This window comes from Tenebrio molitor, chromosome 1 (genome assembly GCF_963966145.1).
Source record: "Tenebrio molitor chromosome 1, icTenMoli1.1, whole genome shotgun sequence".
Classification (NCBI taxonomy): Eukaryota; Metazoa; Arthropoda; class Insecta; order Coleoptera; family Tenebrionidae; genus Tenebrio; species Tenebrio molitor.
In genome coordinates this window covers 5,467,975-5,493,068 of record NC_091046.1, presented here as the reverse complement: position 1 = coordinate 5,493,068, position 25,094 = coordinate 5,467,975, and the positions used below count along the sequence as shown (strand labels likewise).

The following is a 25,094-nucleotide window of genomic DNA, read 5'->3' as shown; positions in this document are numbered from 1 at the left end:
TATAAATTGTGATTGAACGCATCGTTGATCAAATATCGGAATCACCCGACAAGGTAAATAAATATTCACTTAACTGAATCATCTGCTCGAAGAAAAGTATTTTCAACTGAAAACTGAACGCCAAAGAAAAATAAACAAGCGAACAAACAGAAATGTAACCTTGATCGTGAAGAAAATCTGCAGCGTCTGTCACGTTTTTGCAAAAACTGTTGCACATTTAGAGCAAAATCGGTCAATCCGAGCGAAAATTCCAATATTTCGGCAACATCATAATGTTTTGCAGAAACCAATTTTGTTTCATCTCCGCATTACACGCGCAAAAACTTTCTACCGCATTACTTACATTACTCCAAAAATGATTTTATTGGGGCGCCACAATTATACAACGCGAATGTGATCAGCGAGGTGTTGCTCAAGGATCAGTTATGTGACAGGCCAAAATTCAGGCCGGTTATTTAAACTGACAAATACTGTCACATCTTGGGAAAAAATAATCACAGCTGACACAACTCTGAAATCGGTAAAGAATCCGCTGAAATTAAATTTGTTCCTCGACGTAATTAATTACGTAGTTCCTGTTTAAGCAGCGTTCATTTCTTACTTAACTTCAATTAATCGATGATGTTTTTGAGTCGACAACCGCTCAAACCAATAAATTGGTTTATGTCAAAAACAGACTTCAAGCAAATTTGGCATCTTCGAGTGAGCGCTTTCAAAAGGATAATCTTACGAGTTCCAATCTACTAACGCCGAAAAACCTCCTAACCATACCGAATCACTGCAAAAAGCACAATTCCTCTTTTTGTAACGTGAAAGACCATATTCTACTCTTATATGATTTCTATTCCATTCACCGAATCGATTCAAATATTCACCGCAGCTAAGCCGCCAGATCCGCCAAAATTAGTAGAACAAGGACTACCTAGTGTATTTTGTTTCTGCTTGCGACAATCCGTCCGGAGGTTACGAAAGAGGCTCCCTTCGTCGCCCTGACTTGCTAATCCTCATACCACGAGAATTATTGGGAAACCACACAAAAATTATTCAGATCTGTTCCGTTCATTATTCATGGTTTGGACAATCAATAAAGAGGAGAAACCGTCCATGTAAAATGCTCCATTTTAATAATCGAGATTGTTGGGCGGCATCGGAACCTATTTAAATTCGATCCTATTTTCTTACATAATTTGGGTATGTTGTGCAACGAGCGGTCCATCTTGCCTCATTAAAATTATTTCTCTGCACCGCTGCTCTTTCCGTAATTGTAGACAAATTTATGCAACGTTTTCCTTCAAAGTTTCAGAATCGGCGAAACCTCAAAAAAGAGAAAAATCAAATCGATCAGCCAGACATTTAATCCGCTGAGTCCTTCGAGTGTCACTCCTGAAAACGTTCCAGACACGACGCACCATCGAGTGTTTTGCAAGCACTGAAAAAATCAGTCATCGATCTGTGAAGTCCTTGAGAGTGCGCTCTCGATTTCAGTCAATTTCAGAATTTTTCAAATCGATCGCGCTATTTTTTAGCGCCGGGGGTCGCGCGTTGACCGCAGCTCCTCAGCATCGTTTTTTCTTCGCCTATAAAAGCGTCATCTCGCTTGGAAGGTTCAGTTTTTTCTACCTCTTGTATCAGGAGGAGTAACCTTAACAGTCTTAAGAAGACTTGTTTTGATGACGTGCCCGTACCTGTAGTCCCCACCTTTACGAATACTGAGAAAGATGAAATAGCTCAGTAAGAAATGAGCCCGCGCTTGCTGAACACACGAAGTCAATCCGAAACATGAAGCTTGTGGTTATTTTGGTGAGTTTATTGCGGATTTTACGATACTGCACTTTTTCGCGACCAACCACCTCGGCCCAATAACTGTTCCAAAAATCGCGATTTTTATAACCAGAGTGGTGTTGTTGCGGTGGGCCGGCGAGGCCGGCCGAAGACGCTCATTCACTAACACCTGCCGCCTCTTAAATTTACGACCAAAACCTCTCATTATCTAACGCATTTTGTCCCATCTCGCACGTTTTTCTCGCATTCCGGGTGCCAAATCTGCCCATCTGGTCCCATATTTGTTTGCAACAGACCAGTGAAAGTCCCGCAAAAAATTCTTTAGCATGATTACAAGAATACCTTTCATTTCAATGATAGTCCAATCGAGTAATTGTGCTTTGTGACAATTTACCGCCGACAAATTCGGTTTCTTTGGATGGATTTTTTCCAACAGGTTATTCACCCAAACTAAATTCAAGAGTTCATAGGTCTAACCAGACGCTCCAACCATTTAAATCAAGCTCCACGAAGGAATTTTTAGGGCCGCAACAATTTCCCAAATTTATTAAACATTCGTGCTTGCGGCAACAAATAGATTTAGCACCGTTTTGCCATATGATTCATAATTCAAATTTAAACCGCCACACTTCGATGGATTTGTTTACGTTTTGCTCTCGGCGTGTAACAGTTTTCCGGATAATCACCGTTTATCCGGCCAATCCTGGCAACCGGCAGGGCAATAGCTAAAATGGCCCGCGCGTTGGGAAACAAATTGAAATGCCTCTGGTTTCCCAACTTTTAGCCAGAATTCAATAGGATTCAATCGAGCGACAATGAATCGTTGCAACATTCCAATAATAATAATAAATATTTTCCAGTTAAATAGATTTAACAGTGGCTGAAAAATCATGAAATGTAATAATTACTTTCTAGACATTCTAGTTGTGCCGCAATTATAGAAATTATTTAGGGGCCAAAAATGCTGCAACGAGGTCGAACAGTTCAATTGGTGAACGGTGTGGCCAAGTGCCATTTAAGATCAGTAATTGACATAACAAATTGGAGAACAACTAGTTCTACTGGTTTGGAACACAAAAATAATCACAGTTTTTGTCTAGAAACTAAATGAGAGGGTGGATTTGTCGTCGAGAAAGTCCAAATATTTTCGAGTGTATCAGTTCTGGTTTGTGATTTTTCGAGTTCCGTTAAAATCGTTTAATTCGACTTAATTGCACCGTAGCATCCACACAGACGTTGTTAGTTCTTGCAGAGCAATTTTCCGGTGTGTGGGAATCGCGTGTTACGTCGTTAAAATATAAGTAAAATGTTTGTTATAATTTTGTTTACAGAGAACGTGAGGTGCTATAAAATAATGCGTGTGCACATCTGTCGAATATTGTAATTAAGTTATTTATAGACGTTTTATTGGGTTTGAACGCAGGCTTTGTTGCAAAAGTTGTAGAAATGCGTTTCTCGAAAAATTCTGCAAAATTTTATTTTGTGTGAAGAGCGTTGTAGCCCCTTAACCCAGTGTCCTCGAAATCTAGCACAGAGGCTGAAGAACAAATCGAGAAATAGAAAGAAATTTGGCAGTTTGGTTTTTGAACTGGTTTGGTTCTGAGTCAACCTTGAGGGGAAAAATTATAAGCGGGTTTTTTTAAGAACTGGATCACGAAATTATTATAAATGCAACGTTTAGAAGGAGTAGCTTCCGGTAAAAATAATAACCTGAAACGTTTAAATTTTTTAGTGAGCTACAGCATGGCTTAATATTATGTGCGAAAAATGAAATCATTGAATAAAATATCTCAGTTTGTCCCAACAAGTAACTTTTAACAACCAATGACATTGTTTTGTTGCATTATAAATGTTTACGATACTTTTAACCTTTTATTATTGTATTATACCTCGTTCTAACAAAAAACTGATTGATCAATGGATCAAGGTACAAACAATTTTTTTGACATGTAAATTAGTCACATGTTATGTAATTTATTTATGTTCAATAAATAAGACGTCAATGCTTTTAAGTATTAGCTTTAAACAAAATTCAAGGCAAAGACAATTAAATCTACAGGGTGGAACTGGTAAAAATTTGAAATTTTTTCTGTACGTAAACAAACGTTGACAAACTATTATACCATGTGAAAATTAACACCCTGTATATTCGGTAAAAGCATAATAAGTATAAAACGAACACCTATACTTTTTTAAATTTCTAATTTGACTGAAGAAATTTAGCGTCGAAAAATTTAAATTAATAAAAATAATACTAATGTAAGCTTTATTTGCCCTACGAGCTTTCGGATTTCTGATTACAATTAAAAAACCTAACAATCACAATTCCAAAAAAAAATACATTTTTTCCAATCCCTCACTCACTTCTTTTTCTATTCTAATCCCTCCTCTTCCATATCTCTTTCATCCATCTTATCTCCCTTCCGTCTTCATTCGTATTTCTCCCCGTTTCTTTTCTCTCTCTCTCTCTCTCTCTCTCTCTCCCTCTCTCTCTTATTTCGCTACATTCATTCCTCTCTCCTCAAAGCACATTCTGCACCTTCTTTTCTCTCCTTCCATCCAACACCTGTTTTCTGTTTCCTGGTTCTCACATCTAAATCTCGTCATCATTTTTCTTTCTCTTGCACACTCTCTCCCCAGATACCTACACCTCTCATATTTCCTCTTGTATCTTGATTCTTTGATTATTTCTTTTCTTTCTCGTTTGTCTGTGTCTTTGTCCCTTTCTTTTTGCTCAACATTCATCAATTTTTCTTTTGCTCTTAATCTTTCCATTTCTTCACTTCTTCACTGACATACTCGTTTCTCTGATAGTAGGTATTTCTCTCTCTCCTTCTTTTCCGTGTTTTTTTCTTTTCTCTCGAACATTCCGTTAGTATCCCGCACTCCTCCTTTCCATGGATGTCTTCAAAATTTCTCGCTCTCTTTCCCACTTTCACTCTCAGCCTATTCCTCTTGAACTCTTCCCTAATTATGTAACCTGTCCACTCCTAGCACCCCTCTCAAATATTTTTCTTGCACTTTCTCTCTCATATTCCCCAAATACATCCCACTACGTTATTTCCTTTCCTCACTGTTTCTCTGATACCTATGTGCATTTATATAGCCCTTTTCCGCATCTAAATACAAATTTACAAATTCTGCATCAGAAGTAATTAGAACGATTCTTCAAGTTCTTTAGAGCTAGCAGCGTTTGGAATATCGCGCGTTCAAATGAAATCCTGGGCTGGGAAGGCGTTGGAAAGCGTCAATTGTTGTGCTTTTTTAAAACGTAAATTAATTGGACTATGTTGACAGCTAACCTAAAATTTAGAGCCTAAAATATTTCTTTTTTTTTCTTTCTTTGCAATGTTTTACATTAAAAATAGAATATCTTAACGATTCGAAGCAAATATCTAAGGGCACTCTTTGCTGAAAACAAACATGTTCAATTATGTCCGGATTAAACATAAACAAATGTCATTTGTGTCAAACGGCGGGAAATTCAAACTTTACACTGTTTTAAATGTTTTACTTTTTCCAACGTCTACTCAGCCCAGCCCAGCCCATTGAATAAAGTTATTTGATCTTTTGGTGATAACTTTCTCACATGGAGTTAATTGTTTAACCTTCTAGTACTATAGCAAGGCAAACTTAAAAAATATCAATTTCGACGATTTTGGCAACTAATATTTGGCATTTTGGAACCATATTTCGACAGCCCCCAATCAAAATTAATCCAAGAAAGTTGAAATTCTTTATGTTGTCTTAATAAGATTTGGTCCATTGTCAGATAATTTGCTACAAAACAATCTTAAACTTTTCCCTTGCCCAAGATTTTTCATGGGAGTTGTAAAAACCTTTTCTTTGGACACGCCCATCCTTTTGGATCTGACAGCCAATGGAGCCTTTGGACTGCATCCATCGTCTCCCAGTTTTTCTTGATCACTCACTAGGAGAACAATTACGCCATATGAAAGCACTTTTCAAAATATATTGTCTTTCCAAATAAATTGATGCATGAAATTTTCATACTTGCAGAACGATTTATTGCACTTTCTCTGCCTTCCTGATAGTCTCATTCAAAATGCAGTTAACAATAACAGACCACGCCAAATAATAAACTGATTTAAATTCTGCATTATCAATTAGAAACTCCTTTCAATAATTCAAAAGGTTTACTTTTTTTTAGTGCTTAAAATATTAGGTTTTCTTTTGTAAATGTGAATGGTTTCTTAAATGTTACACTTTCGTCCAAACTTATCGGACTTGGTGTAAACAGGGTTACATAAGAACTATGTAACAGTGTGCTCAAAAAATTAATTGGGTATGCAAATGTATTTAGAGTCAATATTGACTTTCTCCTCATCTTAAACCAACAATAGGAAAACCTTCATGTCCTAAACCACAACAACTAATACTAACAAGAATAACGTTAAACGTAAAAGAAGGAAAAACAATGTTGAACAACCGCACTTTATTTTATTGAAACATTGTTTTTATATATTTATTTGTTTATTGTAATTTTCAGTTTGTGTGTTCATTCGTGGCTCTAGCCAACATCGCACTCGCCACCGAACATCATCACGCCAAATCTGGAGAGGTAGCAGGGGGACACGAGGAAAAAGGTAAAATGAAGACAATCTATGTAAATTTTGAAGGTATATTACAAATAAGTACAAACAGGTGCAAAATACAGCGAGTTCAAGCATGCCAAAAAGAATGGCAAGTCGTCTAAACAGGATACCGAGAAAGCTGTGAAAGGACAAATGTTCAAAGACCTCCACAAGAAAGACAAGGTGGAGGGAGGAGGGAAGAAGACAAAATACCACGAGCAAGACGGACACAAATCGTCAAAATTCCACATCGGAGGATCCGGACACGGTGGCAAGTTCCGCGAAGGCGCCAAGAAAAAGAAGCTGTCGTACAAGAAGGTGAGAGATTTGTGGTTAACACAGAGGTCTTCACGCAAAGTTTCAGGGTTTCAGGGAAAAGTACCACAAAGACGAACACAAAAAGCACAACAGCTTTTACAGCAACGGCCACAAGAGCGGCGAGTTTGAGGTGTTCGGACAGAAGAAGTCCAAGTACAATTCTAAGTTTTCCACCAAGAAGCAAGTGGAAAAGCAGAAGGTAGGTTTGCGAGTGGATGCGTTTTTGGGTGTTAATCTGTGGTGATTCGTAGGGTGCCAAGGCCCAGAACGATTACAAGAAGTCTTCGGTGAAGGTGGGAGGGCATGACGCGAGCGAAAAGAAGGGACACAAGGACCAGAAAGCGACAAAGAGCCATCACAACCACCAGGAGAAGTGGGCCAAGAGCGGCGGCAAGAAAGGTGGCAAACAGTACAAGTACAAAGTGCCCCCACACAAATAATTTCACCGAGTTAATAACCTATTGTGGATATATAAGATAATTCTGATTGCTATAAAATGCAATCGTTCAGTTATTTATTCGATAGATCGATTATTTTGTAAGAAAGTATTATTTTTGTTAAATTTATTACGATTACCAACAACATATAAGAGACCGTTGAGGACCAAATGCTTTTCGTATTTTTTTACACCTCCTCCAACAGACTGACTATTATAACGTGCGATCGAATAAAAAAACAAAATCGAACTACCTGGATTGTGCTATTCTGATGCTTTGATTGGTTCAAATTTTCGCCTACTCTGATTCTTTTTTTATTCGATCGCACGGTAGCTCAGTTCTAAACATTTTTTTCAAACATTCCTCCCAAGTTTAAAAAAGCACTCATTGAATAGATTATTTGCGTACACATTTTTGGTCGCTCCTGATTGTAGCAAAGCCGTCGCGGTAGTTCTCTCTACTTCCTTGGCGCGAAATTTAAATTAATACAATTTTTTAAATTTTCAATTTGGGCGCGTAAACCGTTAATCGTGCAAAATTTTAAAAAGGCAACATCAATGAGGGGTCAAACTATCACCCTATTTCAGTGTTACCAATTCTTTCAAAAGTTTTTGAAAAGTCACTTGGCCAGTTAAAAACATATGTGACTATTTCGAAATTAATAGCATGAAAAAATCAATTTTATTCAGAAAAACTACAAATGTAGTGTTGTTGGAGTACCACTGGGTTTAAGTCCGCTACTATTTCATATACAGTGAGGACACAAATAGTTACTTTTTAAGTTTTATACCAAAGCAATTACATATCAGCGAAAAACAGAATCAAATGGTGACAGTTTTAACGATTTGTTGTAATGTTTGTCTGCCTGTCTTGGATTGTTTTAATATTGAAAAATATCTGTTCGAATAAGGATTCAGTTCATTATATCAAGGATTCATTAACTGGTTTTTTCATTAATTTTTTCTTTTACGATGCACCAATTGTTGTGTCTATCAATACATTTTTTATTTCATGAATTCATTTAATAAAGCTACCTTCATTCGTTTATTCATTATTTTCTTGGTTTAGGATAACTGAATGTTTGTTTGCCTGTCTGTCTGCCTTGAAATGGTTTTTTTGTGGAAAATGTTTATTTTCAGAAGGATTCAATCGATTCATTTATCAATGCATGCATTAATTCTTCATTCTGTAATTTTTTCCATTACGATAACTTCTACAAAAATGCACCGATTGTCATACTTATTTGTCTATTTGTCTTGGAATGTTTTTTTATAGTAAAATGTTTGTTTTGTTTATTGCATTACTTTAAATACGAAGGTAAAACAGTTTATTTTTGTTTCTTGTTTGTTTGTTTGTTTCCATGTGAAACTAGAAAAATATAAAATTCGACGTACACTGTCGCTTATCGAATTGAATCTTGACATTACTGGGGTCAATACATTGTTAAAAAAATAAATAAAAAAGTGGTCAAACATAAAAATTCACAACGCAGACTGTTGAGAGAGAGATTTATTACAAAACACAATATGTATGCTACAGAAGATGTGTTACAAGAAAATTGTATTTTCTTCGAAAAAAAAGACGAAAAATGTGGACATCCTTTGATAATAAGCTTTGGTGTAGTATTATCTATGTCATTTGTATGCACATATTTTAGATTAACGACACGCGCAATCTACATATTTCTGTAATAATTTACTAACAGACAATAATAATTTATTTAACGGTGTCACCCTTTACAAAAATCTTTATAAAAAATAAGCAAAAATTACATATGACATATTCAACTAGTTCATTAGTCACGATGTTAGCTGTATTAATAGTCACAGTGCATCTAGATAAAACCACAGCTAAGCGAGAACCATGGACATTGGTGAGCTTCCCCAACAGCAACACATTCAAGGAGACAAATAATCAAGAAATAAAATTTTTAAACATTACACTAGAAAAGGTCGCTTAGGCGGGAACACATTTTCCCAATTCTTTAATAGAAAAAGATCACAGATTTCGCTGTAATAAATTGCGAATCAAAACAGATGACCATGGTTAGAGAAGAGAACTTAGAAGATAGATAATGGGAGGAAATAGTGAGATTTTGGACGGAATGAGACCAACCACGCTGATGAAATGACGGGATGAAGATTTTACCAATGGAGATGCAGATGATTTGAAGAACGTAGACCGTTTACTAGGGCACCTGACCAGAAGAAGATAAGAAGAATAATTGAAGAAGATAACTTTTCCTTGAGCGATAGGTTCCACACGAAAATGACCACCCAAAAGTGATCAGGTGAAGCAATCTATTGCCACAAGAAAGAAGCTAGAGGAGCAATCTAACAATAATTTTAAAAGAATTTCAATCTCTCTTCAATTCCGTAAAACTGCAATAATTATTATCTTTTTCCATGATCATTGGATTTTAGTGGTTTTTGCTCACTGAAAATAGTTAGCAAAGATGGCAATTGAATCACTAGTGAGGAAATCACTGATTAAACCAAAATCAGCAAACCAATCACAAACACGCAACGCCTAACAACATAACCTCTTTTGTTTCGAAATTTGTTGATCCACGTTTTGTTGTGAAAAACTTTTTTTTGTTCAGATTCAACACGCATAAACAAATGGGCATTTAATCACCTGTACGGTTGGGATCCTCGCCTTCGGCTCAGACGCCCAACTTCCGTACTCGTGATCAAATGCACTACTTTGTTCACTTGTATTGAAAATAGCTATTATGATCACTAATCCACATTATAGTGAGACAGGTTGTAAATGGGATTACATATTTTCCTTCCTAAATTAAAAACTATGAATTCTATTAGAATGACAAAAAAATTTTATTATATGGAATCCATATGCGGATGAAAAAACTGTTTAAAAATTCAACAAAGTAGACCAAGAATATCAGTCTTGCTGACTCGCCTATTATCAAATAAAAAATTCATCCTCTGACAAAAACTTGTTTACTAAGATTTTAGAATTAATACTAAACAAACCATGGATAATTATTCTATTTGGTTGACATACGACGAAAATCATTTTTCAGAAGTGTACAGTCGGAACAGCGTATATCATTAAAAGAAAATCCATTCAAATCAATTCTCTGTAAATATTGCTTAGCTGTCTTTGGTGAGCGACTTGGATTCTAAATTATATCCTATTAGAAATGAAATTATACGAAGGATGTCATTTATTATTTACACATTCCGTGATAGCATAAAGCACGAGACGTCTTTGTATTTTTAACAGTTTCATACCGAATGTGCGTTCGTGGCTGTAGGCGTGTTGGTTCACACGAAAATATGAACACTTTCTTAATTTGCTTAATTTTGAACACTCTCGTGATCAGCGAGGTGAGATCGCAAGAGGAGGAAGAAGCCGTCAAAATACGTAAGTCCCGTGCTAATCAGCAATTACAGTGAAAAGATAGCGACGTAGCAGATAGGTTCGCATGATTGCATTTTATGTAACTATGCAAAACGCAAAATATTTAAAATTTCCTGTAAAATGACGTAAATGGACGTAATAAAAATAATAGACATGTGTTGTAGCAATGGGTAACACTCCATGGTTGTTATTTTTAACATTTTTTTTAAATAAATGATACCAACCACGAATGGAAATTGTGATTGAAGATTCCGAAAATGTTGCCAAATTTCATCCTGGTTTTAAATAAATTTTCAAAAAGTATTTTCTGAAAATACTACATATCAATCCAGACATCAGTTTTTAGTATAGAAAAATAAAATACATAGTACTAAAAATGTTTAATAGCTTCAGATACATACATTAGCAGAGTTTATTGTAAAATACGCTTGTTTAATTTTTTTTTATTTTTCACTTTAGTATAATTGCATGATAACTCTTAGGATACGAAATACGTAAACATGTCCATAACAACCGGGGAATAATACAGGGCGTAATAAGAATAAGCGGGCGTAATGAATTCATAACGCCCTCATCAATTCATAATTGCAAAGATGCCAATTTTTTTTTTTAAAGAACACGTAGTGAAAAATAAAATCTTGTATGCACCACGGCGTCACCGAATGATTACGCCCATCGAACGATATCCATCTCTCGGGCTAAAGCCCTCGAGCTGGATTTATCGTTCTCCGGGCGTAATCTTCGTTGTAACGCCCTTGGTGCATAAATAGCTATTAAATGATAATAAGGTGTATTCTGTAAGCGATACGTTAATTTTTAACGTTAAAGTGTAATTCGCCAGTGGTTTACACGTGCCGTCAAAATTTAACACCCTCTAAAAATTAACCTATCCCTTACAGAATACGTCCTAATTTACGCAAAACTGCAATAGAATGTCATGCATAAAATATACTCATTTGTGCTTCCACTAAAAACGTTTTAATAAAGTGATAAACATAAATTAAAAGCTCGATAAACTCTTGTAATCAAACGGGTAATTGTCTTGTTTATTTTACATTCTTTTGGGAAATTATTTTAAAAATTTCGTACTCAACTGAAGTAAAAGAATTAAACAAACAAATAAATAAGAAAACAATTTTTTTGTAAAAATCAATTTATTTACTGTTTTTTTACACCGGTTACATTTTACATCAAAGAAGTTCTATTTCGTCAAACATGTACCTTCGTCTCCTCGCATACAACATGCATCTGTAAAGCGCAAAAGCGACAACAACAGTGGAAACTGCAATAATGAACAAGATCCCCGCAACTGACAGATGCATCCCACCACCCTCGCCATCCATGCCCATCATTTTGCTCGCCACTTCTTCACAATAAATCCCACCGATGTTTCTCCTGTCGTAATCGAATTCCTCATTAATAGTGAAACTAATATTTTTGCTGTTGAAAAACACAATAATCTTAGAGAGAACACTGCACGATAATAAATTCGACTTGATATTAATTATTCGCAGTGACGGAAGCAAGGAAATGAGATTGAACTGGAAGTTTTGCAATCGGTTTCCTGATATGTCAAGTACTTCAAGATTATACAACAACATAATCAAATCGTAACTGAAATTTGTGAGTAAATTGTGCGACATATTGAGTGTTTGGAGATCTTGCAAATTGACAAAGAGACGAGAACCTTCAAGGGTAGTTAATTTGTTCATGGACATATCCAGAACTTCCAAATTCGACAAGTTGTTGAACGCTCCCTTGGGAATCATTTCCAAGCTGTTGTTTCTAATACTGAGTGCTTTCAAAGCTGACAGACCGCTGAATGAGTTAGTTGTTAAGACCAAGTTGTTGTTGGACAAATCGAGATGTTCCAAAGACGAGAAATTTTGAAAAATATTCAAAGGTAAATTTTGGATCTGGTTGTCCTGGAGCAACAACACTCGAAGATTGGGTAAATTCACTAAATTTTTTAGACTAGAAGAGTTTAGTTTATTCCTCGACAAATCAATTTCCTCCAAATTGAACAGATTTTCTAGTACTACACTCGTCAAGCTATTGTTTGCCAAATCGACAAATTTCAGACGCCTCAGTCTTGCAAAAGCTTTGGGATGGACGACCTCCAACAAATTATTTTTCAAACAAAGTCTCTGCAAATGACCCAACAAGCTGAACACCTTGTCGCTGATACTCACAAGCCGATTGTTCGCCAAGTCAAGGTGTTTCAAGTCTAAGGCCCAGTCAAAAGCGCCAATAGTTTTTATTTTATTGTGACTCAGATTTAGCTCGACTAAATTTGTGTTTGATTTAGCCCAATGAAAAAAATTATTTTTGCCAGGTGATATTTCGATACTTTCCCCGTTCAAAATGATGCCAGATTCGTTTTCTTCCTCTAAACAAATAAACTTATCGATCTTGACAATCCGATTGCCATTTAAGTGCAAAGTTCTCAACACTGGCAGGTCGCAAAACGGAATACCGAGCATGTTGTCCAATTGGTTATTGGTCAATTTCAACACTTCCAACTCCTTCAAGCTTCGAAAAGTGTCGTTTTTGACAACTCTCAAACTGACGTTAACCAAATTCAATTCTTTTAAATTGTCCAAACCGTTCAGCACACGCGAGTTCAAGTCGTTAAACCTTGTGTTTTCTACAGTAAGATGTTCAAGATTTGCCAGATTGGTAAAAGGTTTTTCGTTTGGTTCGAGAAGAAATGTTGAATTACTTATCCAAAGGTATCTGATCTGTTCGACCTCAGAAAATAAATCTGAAGTCACTTTGGTTAAATTGGAATTGTTTATCTTGAGAACCACCTCTTGGTCCACTGAGATTTGCTTGAGCATGTCCTGGGTGGCGTCGGAGAGACCCTCACAGGTGATGTCGAATCCATAAGCGTAATCTGTGTGGTAGTTCAGTTCTTTGTCGCAATGCGTGGCTTCGAAGCTCCTCAGCAGGCCAAAGACTAGCATCACCGGTATTATTTCCATTTCATCTAAAACAGGTAATTGCGAGAAGTAGTAAAAGATTTTTGAAAATTGTTTTTGAAAATTTATTGTGCAAAAGAATTAAAATGGTAGTTAGTGTAACAGGTAATTAGTGAAATTTATAAATGTGTATTAAACACTTACCTTAAGAAGGTCGAAGGTCCCTTTGTGAGCAACACGGGTCAGCAATAATAACAATTATTTTAAAGGTGAATTACGAATAGTGCACATTTTAAAAAGTGTCTTATCGATGTTCTATCATACAAATAGCAGTTCCATTATTATAATTGTTGGGTGATAAAACGCACGCGAAGAATTATGAACACAAACTGTCTTAATCACACTACAGTATAATTTGGAAAGTAAGAGTCAATAACTAGAGCGCAAGAGCAAGACTTCATCTGTACAGTAAAAACTGATGCAAACTTTCATTTCGCTTTAAAAAATTATTCGCAACAATTATTTCACCACAATCGTTCGGGCACTGAAAAGAAACTAAATAAATTGAGATAGTTAACGAAGCACGACCCAAACCGGGAGTTGAACAATTTTTTAAAATGCAAGCGTGCGCAAGGAGAAAGAAGGCGGCGCAAGGTTAATTAGCCAACGAAACAATATTCAGATCGCAAAAATTATAAACAAAGAGCATTAATTATTTATCAAAGCAGCTAACTGCCTTCAGGCGTGTGAAGAAAGTCGCCAACCGGATTTGCAATTAATTACAAAATAAATGATTAAAATATCTTTCTCCATATTTAGTCTGCGATAAAACAATCATGTCTTGCAGTTGTTCTGAAAGAGCCCGACCAAGATTTCGTCGCTGCATGGTTTGAAAATTCCTTGAAAGTAAATCAAATCGACATTCAGTTGGACCCAGTACTGGTGGACCTCAAGGGCGACGATGAAGACCAAAACAGAGGTAGCCCTTCTGTAGTGAAGCTTCCTGGTAAAGCTTTGTTTTGCAGTTTGCGAGAGTCTGTCAAGTGGTGGCACCACGATCGTGGATTTGACTTGGTCTGGGAGCGACCAAGCCGAGAAAGTAGCACAAGATGTTGGTATTCCGTACGTCAGAATAGACATCTCGATCAGTCCTTCGTTGCGCCTCCTGGACCAATACTTAGAACACAGAAACTCTACAGACGTCACTCTGATTTTCGACGACCCATCCAGTAAGGTCCCAGGAGTGTGACAACGCTTTCACTTAATCTTGATTGTAGAAGTCGACGAAGCACTCTACTTCTGGATCGACACCACTCTTCTGCGAATGGTAATATCGGAGAATCTGGACAAGACCACTGCGAACAGATTGAAGGCGATCAGACCGATCCCCAATAACTTCGCCATCGTCGCGACAACCTCGAACATGGAGGAACTCTTCCAAACGGTACTCTTCCTTCTAACCCTTCTAGCACTTGATCAGAAATAGTTTAGGCCATCGACGAGAATCTGGTCACGCTGCCGGAAAGATGGAATTTGGTTTTCCTGGACTTCCAGTACGACAACTTCAACAAACAACTGATCAAAAACTTGCCGATTAATCTGCTCTATGTGGACAAGAGCATCTGCTGCATGTTTCTCAAAAGCGAGACCTGCGAATGTCCCCACGATTTCAGTCTGCAAGAGAGCTTTCTCATTTTGGCGACAGACATCATAAAGAGAGTTTTGTACGCGATGGTTACTGAGAACTCGGAGCTTACAACTAATTTAAGCTGCGAAGATGCTCATTACAACGCGCAAAGCACCAATAGGTTTTACGAACTCCTCGGGCAAGAGGTGGACCAAAATCACTTGGTTGTCAAGGAGAACAATGCGTTGCGTGTTGATTTCAACGGAAGCATAGAAGTTGGTGTTGGAGAAAGTAGTGAAAAAGTCGCCAGCTACAATTTTAAGAAGGGGGTTACAGTCTTGGAGGGCAAGAAAATCAACCCCATCACAGCTTTCTTCCGGATAGGAATAACCCACGTAAAGTCGTTCCAGTGCAAGTTTTCTCCAGTCCAAACAATCTCTTGTAGGCGTTGCCGTGGTCCTACAAAGAAACCGACTCTTCGGGCAAAACCTTCTGGACCGGGTACTGCGTGGACTTCACCGACGAACTGGCCCGACTGATGGGATTTCAGTACGAGTTTGTCGAACCCAAGAGTGGTACTTTCGGGAAGAAGCGAAACGGAGTTTGGGACGGAGTCGTCGGAGATTTGGCCTCCGGGGTACTACCCCCAAAGTTGTACTTCTCGGGTTCATTTGAATTTTGCAGGAGACTGACTTGGCCATCACGGCGCTCATCATGACCGCAGATCGTGAAGAAGTAATCGACTACGTCGCCCCATATTTCGAACAGACCGGCATAACAATCGGTACCTAATGCGTTCAGTTTCACATTTTTTCCTCAACTTGAGTAAGTTTCCAGTGATGCGGAAACCGGTACGGAAAACGTCGCTGTTCAAGTTTATGACCGTTCTCAAGCTGGAAGTGTGGCTGAGCATTGTTGGGGCGCTAATCGTGACAGGATTTATGGTCTGGTTTCTTGATAAATATTCACCGTACAGTGCCAGGAACAACAAAGAGGCATATCCTTATCCTTGCAGGTGATTAACACCTCATTACGTTCGAACGTAATTGCAACACAATCTTGCAGAGAGTTTACCTTGAAGGAGAGCTTCTGGTTCGCCCTGACTTCCTTTACCCCACAAGGCGGGGGCGAAGCCCCGAAGGCCCTCTCAGGCCGCACTTTGGTCGCAGCTTATTGGTTGTTCGTCGTCCTGATGCTGGCCACGTTCACTGCAAACTTGGCCGCATTCTTGACAGTGGAACGCATGCAAGTAATTCCTCCCCTTTTGCACATCCTCCAAATGCAAAATTGAGTCTTCCAGACTCCGGTCCAGTCCCTGGAGCAACTTGCCAAACAGTCCAGAATCAACTACACCGTGGTCAAAGAGTCAGACACTCACAAATACTTCATCAACATGAAGCACGCCGAAGACACTTTATACAGGTCTGAAGCTTGCGCCATTCCGTTCAAATTTTGATTGTGTTTCCAGAATGTGGAAAGAGCTGACTCTCAATGCTTCGACAGATGATACGCAGTATCGCGTTTGGGACTATCCGATTCGTGAACAATACGGTCACATTCTGTTGGCAATAAACGACTCGAATCCTGTCCAGAACGCTTCAGAAGGGTTTAGAATTGTAGATGAACACACAGATGCAGATTTTGCGTTTATTCACGATTCGTCTGAGATTAAGTATGAGATCAGCAAGAACTGCAATCTTACAGAAGTCGGTGAAGTGTTTGCTGAGAGGCCTTACGCGGTTGCTGTGCAGCAAGGGAGTCACTTGCAAGACGAGATCAGCAAAACGTAAGTATTTCAAATTGAGTGAGAAGATCTGCGAGGAGATTTGTTGTTCAGGATCTTGAACTTGCAAAAAGATCGATTCTTTGAGCAGCTGCAAGCCAAATATTGGAATCATTCGTCCAAGGGAAGTTGTCCCACTACAGATGACAACGAAGGGATAACTCTCGAAAGTTTAGGTATGGAACGGGGGAAAATACGGAAGAAGGGGGTTGTGATTGTTTTATTTTTAGGTGGGGTGTTTATAGCAACTCTGTTTGGACTGGCTCTAGCAATGGTGACTCTTGTTGGGGAAGTTCTTTATTACAGAAGAAAACGTAAAGTGCAGAGTTCGGAAAAGAAGAAGTCGAAAGTCGTCTCGGTTCCGGAAACTTGGAAACCTGGAAATCTTCCGGTGGCTCTGGTAAATAAGGAGAAGCCACCGGTTACTTTTGGAACTGAGTTTAAGCCAGTCGATAGAAACAGAGATTTGTCTGATTTGGGACACATCAAGCTTTATCCGCGGGCGAGGAACAGGATTACGCAAGTTACCAACAACTAAGAAGAAATGTTTTGTGTGATCTTGTTTTGCACAAGTAACGGGAATTGGTGACGTCAGGTTCAGCCAAATATGAAATTATTCGGAAACAGAAAAGTTTGTTTTTGCTTAATTCAAATTAGAAATTTTTAATGAGCGGGTTCATTCTCTAAAACAATTTAATCTAAGAAATTTGAATTATCTAAAAACACAAGAATGTATTAATAAGTAGCTCCCATGAGAAAGTAGGTATATTGAAATTAAGCGTTTTAATGTCAAATTCACATTTAGCAAAAATTGTTTTTACTTTTTCTAGTGTGTATAACGGGTGTTTTTTTAAATTTGGCGTCGAAGTAGGCGTTGGACTGTCGATTGTGAACGCACTATACAGGTTACGGATCACGGATCAGCTGTTAAATCTTACGCTTTTACACGACTGGTGCGATCTCAATCGACTCTCCAACGCCTACTTCGACGCCAAATTAAAAAAAAACACCCTTTAGACTAGATTCAAGGCGATCTTCATTTACCAGGCCATTACACTGATCAGAGCCAGTGTGCTATGGAATGGCCTACCACAGTCTGGCAACATTGCTTCACCAACATTTAGTGAAAAAATTCGAAATCCACTAAACCTGTCATTGTATTTGCATTTGTCAAATATCAGTTATCTAATTTTACGACAGTTCAAAAATGCGTTATCGCATTGTAATACATAGTTTAAAACCACCTTGGAGATAGAATACTAACGGTGCACATTACTGATAATATTTCCAACTTAAATATAACAATTTTGTTCTCTCCATTGCCTAAATCTCACCCCATTCCCGTAACTTGCTTTCCAGTCTCATTTCAATATTCGTTTTTAAAGCCAAAAGATTTTCCCCAGTAATTGTGTCGTCATTCATTACTAATTTTGCTAATTATTTTTTGCCAAAGTGTAATTTCTTCGTAATTAGAAGTAATTGGCACCGCATTTGGCACGAGTCGTTTCATTTTGTCCCCATTGATATCTGTTTCCCTAAAATGTTTAGCACACGCATGGCTCCTTATGCGAATTCTTCACTCTTCTATTTCCAAATTGGCTTCGTTTCCTCATTTGATGGAAACTTAAATACAATACATGTACTGTCGCGGGCAAAAAATTCTGGTCGTCAATATCATTTCAACATTTGGCTAGATTGGCACAAATTTAAAAAAATTCCTTACCTGATTATGCCCATGTCAAAAAAATGAGAAAAAAATGACAACTAATGTCATACAACATGATGATATTTACGACTGTTTTACAATGGAGCATTTTCCGTTGCGTCAAAGCATGATTTTGACGACCAGTTTTTTTTGCTCGCGACAGTACGTAATTTGAAGAAGACGCATAATTTGAGTTGCAACACTTAAATGACATTTTTAATTCAATTTGACGAATTTTACCAAGGACTTGTCAAAATTTATTTTAAATGCCGAATTAGTTTCGAAATTTTAGGAACATCGTAGGTCATGGAATGGCCTACCAGGGAATGTGGCAACACAGCCAGTGTCCTGGCCTGTAACTTGAGACCGCCTTGCTAGATTAGATAAAAATTAGTTGATATTTAAAAATAGATTTCCGTTAAAAGAGTAGACAGGTCTTTGCTACTTTTAAATGATAGCAAATAACAGTAACGACTTGAATTTTCCACGACTGTTATTTTCTGTTTTAAGTTACAGAAAGATCCTGTTGAGCTTGATCGTAGATTTTCAATAATTTAGAACCATCTGATACTTCATATTTGAAACATTTTTACTCAAGGACCTATGATATTTCTAATAAACAAAACATTCTAAAATATTGAAGCAATATTTCCCTTTTTCAGAATATTCTAAAATCGTTGGTAAATCACTTAGAAAAAATGATGTAATTTAAGGAAATACACTGACCGGCACAAAAAACGACTTTGACACACTTTGACACTTTGAATTTTATTAATATAATTAAGTAATTCATTGTCTTAGAAATTTTTTTTGATATCATGTTGTATTGATAAGTGTTATTTAAGTTATTCTTTGCCAAAGAATATCGGACAAACATAACATTAAACACAGCAAATAAAATGCTAACAATGAAAAAAAAATTAAAGTAATTTTTTAGAAAAAAATTTATGTTATGCAAAATTGCCAAAATTTGAACAGCATTTTGACTTAGTGTCTCATATTGTCAAATTAAATCTTTTAACACGTAAATCAACCGACAAAAACACAACATGGAAGTAGCTCAAATTTTCTAATTATTTATTTAAACAAAACCATTCGGTTGCCATGGTGACCATAGCACTCCCGATCATTGAAAATATCCCAATTTAATTATCATAAAGAAAAATAAGCACAAATATAATTTCAAGATCATTTAAAAGAAATCATAATGAGTCGTTTATTGTGCCGGTCAGTGTATTTAAATTATTTACTTAACTGAGTTATTAAAAATAATAAACGTTGAACATGAAGCGTATATTGTTATTATGTTTAATTAAAAATATCTATTAAAATAAATAAAGTGTTAACACTCAACAGGGATTTTACTCTAATGCAAGATTGTTATTTGCTGATCTAATTGGTCGGTTTCCAACGCCTCCCAGCCCAGGATTTCATTTGAACGCCCGATAATTTTGAAACTTTTGATGTTGAATAAGTTGTAGGTATGAATTCAAAGACTTCTTGAATTTATTTATTAATGGTTTTTATTCCATCATACAATTACTTACATATAATTTGAATTTCTAAATAGAAATTGGAAATTAAATATTCAAATAATTATACAATGTGTTTTATAAAAGAGATGTTAATGAAATATCATTTAAATTTCTCCTTAAATTTGACGTTGAAGAGTCGATTGTGAACGCACCGCGGATTACTGATCAAGGATCAATATGGGATCAGCATTCAGCTGTTTAAATCTAACCAGTAACTTCACTCTTTGCGTTGTTGGTGTGTTGGTGTTTTTACTCTGCAGACTGACGAGTGACGAGCTAGGTAGTAGGCTGCTGAATTAAAGGTGATTAATTGATTATCCTGATAGTTTAGCAACAATAATAATCAAAGGTAAAAAGTACCCGCCAGTCGCACACGTCCACACGTGACATTACTCCTTACGATCATTTCCATAGAAACATTTACAAAGTAGTGTGCTTGCACCTGCGAGTGCGACTTTATTAGTTAATTGCAACAAATTCGGACAAATTTTCCCCATTCATAGGCGTCGAAAATACAAGAATATGGGGTAATTTTCATCCTTTTGATTTCACCGCCAAAAGTCATTTATGTAGAATTATTTTGTGTCAAGGATATTCTACAATTTTTTCCGAACTTATTTCAGAGTCTCACTGTATATCTATAAATTGTGTAGCCCAAAATAATTTTACGAATTGTATTGTGCGTATGTACAAAATGGCTGTGCTTTCAGCCGACATTTTTTGACAATTGAAATGATTTTATTCTTGTGTTGTGTTGTTTGCTTTGTCATTTATTTAATCAATTTGATAGGGTACGGGTAAGTACCGAATACGATTAGATAAAATATCCAAAATTCATCGAAACCGTGATATTTACATTATACTTACATTTTCTAATTGAATTGGTAGGTAATTATTGCTTCTTAATGTGTAATTAGTAAACACTAAACAGGTCGAAATTTTTGTATTTTGTTATTACATTTTGTTTGTTTTGTTTATTGTTTACAGATAACACAAAAAAAATGGAGAAAAAACGATACGGAGTAAAAACAAGCCTCCTCAAAGAGCTGAGACAATTATCACTGAAGAAGAAACGAAAAATGTTTTATAACGTACATACTCATTTCTGGTAACACTGGGAATCTTCCCGTTAAAACAGTAATACAGACTGGGGAAGGAAGAGTTTCCATTGAAAATTTTTTTACGGATTATTTAGTGGATCGCGAAGATTTGGTGGATAAGGGACCCACTGAAATTAGTTTATCACCTTTAAACTTTGAGAACTAATGATTGAATTTGAGTCCAATTCTGAAAAGGTGTCTTTCGTAAATGAAATGTAAGTAAAAGAAAAGAATAATTTTAATTTTACAGTGTTTTTGTAACAGTTCTGCTTCATGGACCTCAAGCCCCACAAGGGATGAATAAACATACTTGGCCCATTTCCTATTTAGATTCATAAATGTAATTCATCTATCGGGTGTTGATTTAAATTTTCCGTCCAAGTTGGTGTTGAAGAGTCGATTGTGAACGCACCACTCGTCTGTCTGCAGAGCAAGAACACAAACAACGCAAACAGTGAGGTTAGATTTAAATACCTAAACGGCAATCGATGCTCAGTGGTGTGTTCACAATCGACTCTTCAACGCCAACTTTGACGAGAAATTTAAATGAACAGCTGATATTGTTTAGTCTTAGGATTAAACAATTATGTTTTACCATTACGAATTAGGAAAAAAGTGAAAGCGTTCTCTCACCCTACCCGGAGCAGGGGAGGTACCTGCGCGTATTTTACCTGGGTCCAGAGGGTAGGTTGAGAGGGAACTACGAGCCCAGCACTCAGTCAGATCAGACGGTAGTTCAGAAAATAAACAAATACCAGCGCAAAGCGAGTTTCAATTTCCCGACTCAAATAAAGTACATTCGCCGGTGAAAATCCTCATCGGTGACAAAACATTGGTCCTTCGAGCCGGATTCGGTAGCGTATCGTCAATCCAACAAGTCAGGATTCGGTAGCGTATCGTCAATCCAACAAGTGAGGATTCGGTAGTGTATCGTCAATCCAACAAGTGAATCAATCAAGAAAAGTGGTCGTGTCCAGAACTCACGGGCAAAAGCACACAGCAGCGACTCCACGCATTCAACCACCAGGGAATTCAGCGTCTTCAGGAACCAGAAATCGAGAACATCGCAACACATTAAGGCAAGTGAGCTCCAATTTTCCTCATTTTTCACTTTCCCATACGCGTTCGAGGCAATCCTCAATTTGGGCTACGAGTCTGCATTTCATGTTAGGTCAATTCTATTGTTAGGTAGCTCGTCAGTTACACGTTTTTTGAGTCAATTTCAAAAATCTTCAATCATCATGGTACTCACGCGTTCGCAAACCCACGAGAACCCTCATCTTGACGATGTTGAGGGTCAGGACAATTCAACAAAGTCGCAGTTAATCATGTTACTGTCGAAGCGAGAACGAATCGTAAGTTCATTAAGTCGGGTAAGAAATTGGTTTGAGAGGAATGGCGATGCTAGTAGTTCCGCTATACAAGTTCGGCTTCGCGATTTCGCCAATATTAAAGTACAGTTTGACAACGTGCAAACAGAGATAGAGGCAGTCGACGATCAAGTCAATGAGTTAGAGCACGAGAACAACAGGCAAAACTTCGAAGATTCGTATTACGATCTTTATGCGGCTCTCGAAGACGCGGTTAACAAGTCAAACAGTTCTATCGCGGCAACAAGCAGATCACATACGACGGGTGATGTGACCAATCGAGGTCCAATTAGTAGCCTACTTCAATTGGCACCGATCGACATAAAACCGTTCTCGGGGCATTATACGGAATGGTTACCATTTTTTAACACGTTTCGCGCTTTAGTGCATGATGACCCGCGTTACCAGAACCGAAATTTGGAAAAACTCCATCAATTACGCAACTGTTTACGTGGAGAGGCTCTCGAAGTTATCCAAGCACTACCGATTTCGGCAGAAAACTACGAGACCGCCTTATCGTCACTAAGGAGTCAATTCGAGAACAAACGGCTGATCGTTCAGCATCACGTCAACAATCTCTTCAATCTTCCGCAAGTTTCAAAAGATTCAGCGCGTTCTCTGAGACTTTTGGTAAACACGGTAAACACGAATCTTGATGCTCTAAATTCGTTAGACATCAACACCACTTCATGGGATCCGCTGTTGATACACATAATCACATCGCGGTTAGATTCCCTATCACGCCACAAATGGGAAGAATCCCTCAAAACAACAGAACCTCCATCGAAAGCGCAGTTAATAACTCACTTGACGCAGCGGTGTAATTTATTAGAAGCCCTCGAAATTAACAAGAATCTTTCGAAAACGGTCCCAACGACAAGGGATAATGATCAGAAGGCAGGAAACAAGAATTCTACAAAAAGTTTTGCCGTGCAAGACAACAAGGTCAATTTTTCTTGTTATTTCTGCGAAAAGTCGCATTCACTCTACAATTGCCCGGGCTTTCTAAGATTACATATCGCGGATCGCGAGTCACAGGTGAAACGGATGAAACTCTGCAAAAATTGCTTGCGCCCATCACATGAGGCCAAGGACTGCAAATCAGCGAGTTGCAAGTTATGCCACCAGAAACATAACACGTTGCTGCATCCGTACGTTCCGACACGCGTAACCACGGAGCCACAACCGTCCGTTATTAATTGCAACCAAAGCAAAACCCAATCCGAAGTTCTGTTGTCAACGGTCATCGTGAATGTCCGAGATCGTTTTGGTAATCTGCAGCCGTGTCGTGCTCTTCTAGACGCCGGTTCGCAGTCAAATTTCATTTTACAATCTACCTGTAAACGGCTAGGTCTTGCGATGCAATCAATCAACTTATCCGTTACGGGTTTTGAAAAGTCAATTTCAACAATCAAAAACTCGGTAGACGTGGAAATACATTCATTGGCCACGTCTTACAAAGAAAAATTGCATTGTCTTGTCTCCAAAACAATCGCACAAAACATTCCGTCAAATTCATTTTCAAAGAAAGATGTTGGCATTCCCAAGAATATTCGCTTAGCAGATGAGGAATTCAATGTTTCGAGACCCATCGACCTCTTGATAGGCGCCGAAATATTCTGGAAAACACTATGCGTCGGTCAACTCAAAGCAGAAAGTACCGGTCCAATCTTTCAGAAAACGGTATTCGGGTGGATTATTGGAGGTCCAAGTACAATTTCCGACAGCGACCGTCATAAAAACATCCTGTGTAATATGAATGCAAACGCGTCGGCGGCACTTGAAAAGCAAGTAGAGAAATTTTGGTTGTTAGAAGGGTACAATGACAGCAATAAACCCCGCACTAAAATTGAGAAATTCCATGAAAACAATTTTGAAGAAAACGTGACTAGAACAAAGGACGGCAGGTTCCAAGTAAGACTCACTTTCAATGACAAATTGTCAAAGCTAGGTACCTCTCTAAAAATCGCAGAGAAACGGTTTATGGCATTAGAGAGGAACTTTTCAAAGATACCTGAAGTAAAACTTTATTACGGGCAATTCATGAACGAGTACATCCACTTAGGCCATATGACATTGACGGGTACCATTCAAAACGTTATTGACGATTCATCCAGATGTTTCCTCCCTCATCACGCGGTTTTCAAAAGCGACGGCAACGCCGACAAGATTCGCGTAGTTTTCGACGGATCCGCGAGAACCTCGACAGGAGTCAGTTTGAATGAAACGCTAGATGCAGGGCCCAAAATACTAAACGACATCTTTCCGATCTTGATCAAATTCCGAACATTTAAATACGCATTTTCGGCAGACATATGCAAAATGTATCGTCAGATTCTCATTCACCCTGATGACAGACGGTACCAACAAATTCTCTGGCGTGATCATCCCGCGAAACCACTCGGTGTTTACGAATTAAATACGGTTACGTACGGGTTAACATCGTCTCCGTATGCTGCAATCAAATGTATTAAAATGTTAGCGGACGCGGAATGTCAAAAACATAGTAAAATATCGGAAACAATACACGAGGA

The 25,094-nt window shown here is 37.7% G+C and overlaps 4 protein-coding genes across 4 annotated transcripts; 3 read left to right on the top strand and 1 right to left on the bottom strand.

Moving 5' to 3' along the window:
• Positions 1-1,609: 1,609 nt before the first annotated feature.
• Positions 1,610-7,303, top strand: LOC138130406 (uncharacterized). Its single transcript, XM_069046853.1, has 5 exons — positions 1,610-1,800; positions 6,293-6,389; positions 6,448-6,695; positions 6,742-6,894; positions 6,947-7,303. The coding sequence occupies exons 1-5, from the start codon at positions 1,780-1,782 to the stop codon at positions 7,133-7,135; spliced, it is 708 nt and encodes a 235-aa protein (XP_068902954.1). The 5' UTR covers positions 1,610-1,779; the 3' UTR covers positions 7,136-7,303.
• Positions 7,304-11,686: 4,383 nt separating this feature from the next.
• Positions 11,687-14,026, bottom strand: LOC138130397 (insulin-like growth factor-binding protein complex acid labile subunit). The gene is made up of 2 exons (XM_069046844.1): positions 13,645-14,026; positions 11,687-13,508 (listed from the first exon to the last, which is right to left on the bottom strand). Exon 2 carries the CDS (start codon positions 13,501-13,503, stop codon positions 11,710-11,712), a length of 1,794 nt encoding a protein of 597 aa, XP_068902945.1. The 5' UTR covers positions 13,504-13,508; positions 13,645-14,026; the 3' UTR covers positions 11,687-11,709.
• LOC138141245 (uncharacterized) lies at positions 13,587-14,926 on the top strand. The gene is made up of 4 exons (XM_069061953.1): positions 13,587-13,605; positions 14,288-14,419; positions 14,466-14,669; positions 14,718-14,926. The coding sequence occupies exons 1-4, from the start codon at positions 13,587-13,589 to the stop codon at positions 14,924-14,926; spliced, it is 564 nt and encodes a 187-aa protein (XP_068918054.1).
• A 26-nt stretch (positions 14,927-14,952) lies between these two features.
• Positions 14,953-17,712, top strand: LOC138130389 (ionotropic receptor 25a-like). Its single transcript, XM_069046836.1, has 9 exons — positions 14,953-15,462; positions 15,513-15,704; positions 15,752-15,851; positions 15,905-16,082; positions 16,133-16,316; positions 16,368-16,489; positions 16,536-16,853; positions 16,905-17,026; positions 17,081-17,712. Exons 1-9 carry the CDS (start codon positions 15,070-15,072, stop codon positions 17,386-17,388), a joined length of 1,917 nt encoding a protein of 638 aa, XP_068902937.1. The 5' UTR covers positions 14,953-15,069; the 3' UTR covers positions 17,389-17,712.
• Positions 17,713-25,094: the final 7,382 nt, after the last annotated feature.

What these genes read in the sequence shown, in the direction of transcription:
- LOC138130406 (XM_069046853.1), top strand. Translation starts at nt 1,780, where the DNA reads ATGAAGCTTGTGGTTATTTTG. An exon ending in TGAAGCTTGTGGTTATTTTG is followed by an intron (nt 1,801 to 6,292) that starts GTGAGTTTATTG and finishes TGTAATTTTCAG; the next exon opens with TTTGTGTGTTCATTCGTGGC. An exon ending in AGCAAGTGGAAAAGCAGAAG is followed by an intron (nt 6,895 to 6,946) that starts GTAGGTTTGCGA and finishes GGTGATTCGTAG; the next exon opens with GGTGCCAAGGCCCAGAACGA.
- LOC138141245 (XM_069061953.1), top strand. An exon ending in CGATGAAGACCAAAACAGAG is followed by an intron (nt 14,420 to 14,465) that starts GTAGCCCTTCTG and finishes TTTGTTTTGCAG; the next exon opens with TTTGCGAGAGTCTGTCAAGT. An exon ending in GATTTTCGACGACCCATCCA is followed by an intron (nt 14,670 to 14,717) that starts GTAAGGTCCCAG and finishes TCTTGATTGTAG; the next exon opens with AAGTCGACGAAGCACTCTAC.
- LOC138130397 (XM_069046844.1), bottom strand. Translation starts at nt 13,503, where the DNA reads ATGGAAATAATACCGGTGATGCTAGTCTTTGGCCTGCTGAGGAGCTTC.
- LOC138130389 (XM_069046836.1), top strand. Translation starts at nt 15,070, where the DNA reads ATGTTTCTCAAAAGCGAGACCTGCGAATGTCCCCACGATTTCAGTCTG. An exon ending in GCATATCCTTATCCTTGCAG is followed by an intron (nt 16,083 to 16,132) that starts GTGATTAACACC and finishes ACAATCTTGCAG; the next exon opens with AGAGTTTACCTTGAAGGAGA. An exon ending in CAAGACGAGATCAGCAAAAC is followed by an intron (nt 16,854 to 16,904) that starts GTAAGTATTTCA and finishes TTTGTTGTTCAG; the next exon opens with GATCTTGAACTTGCAAAAAG.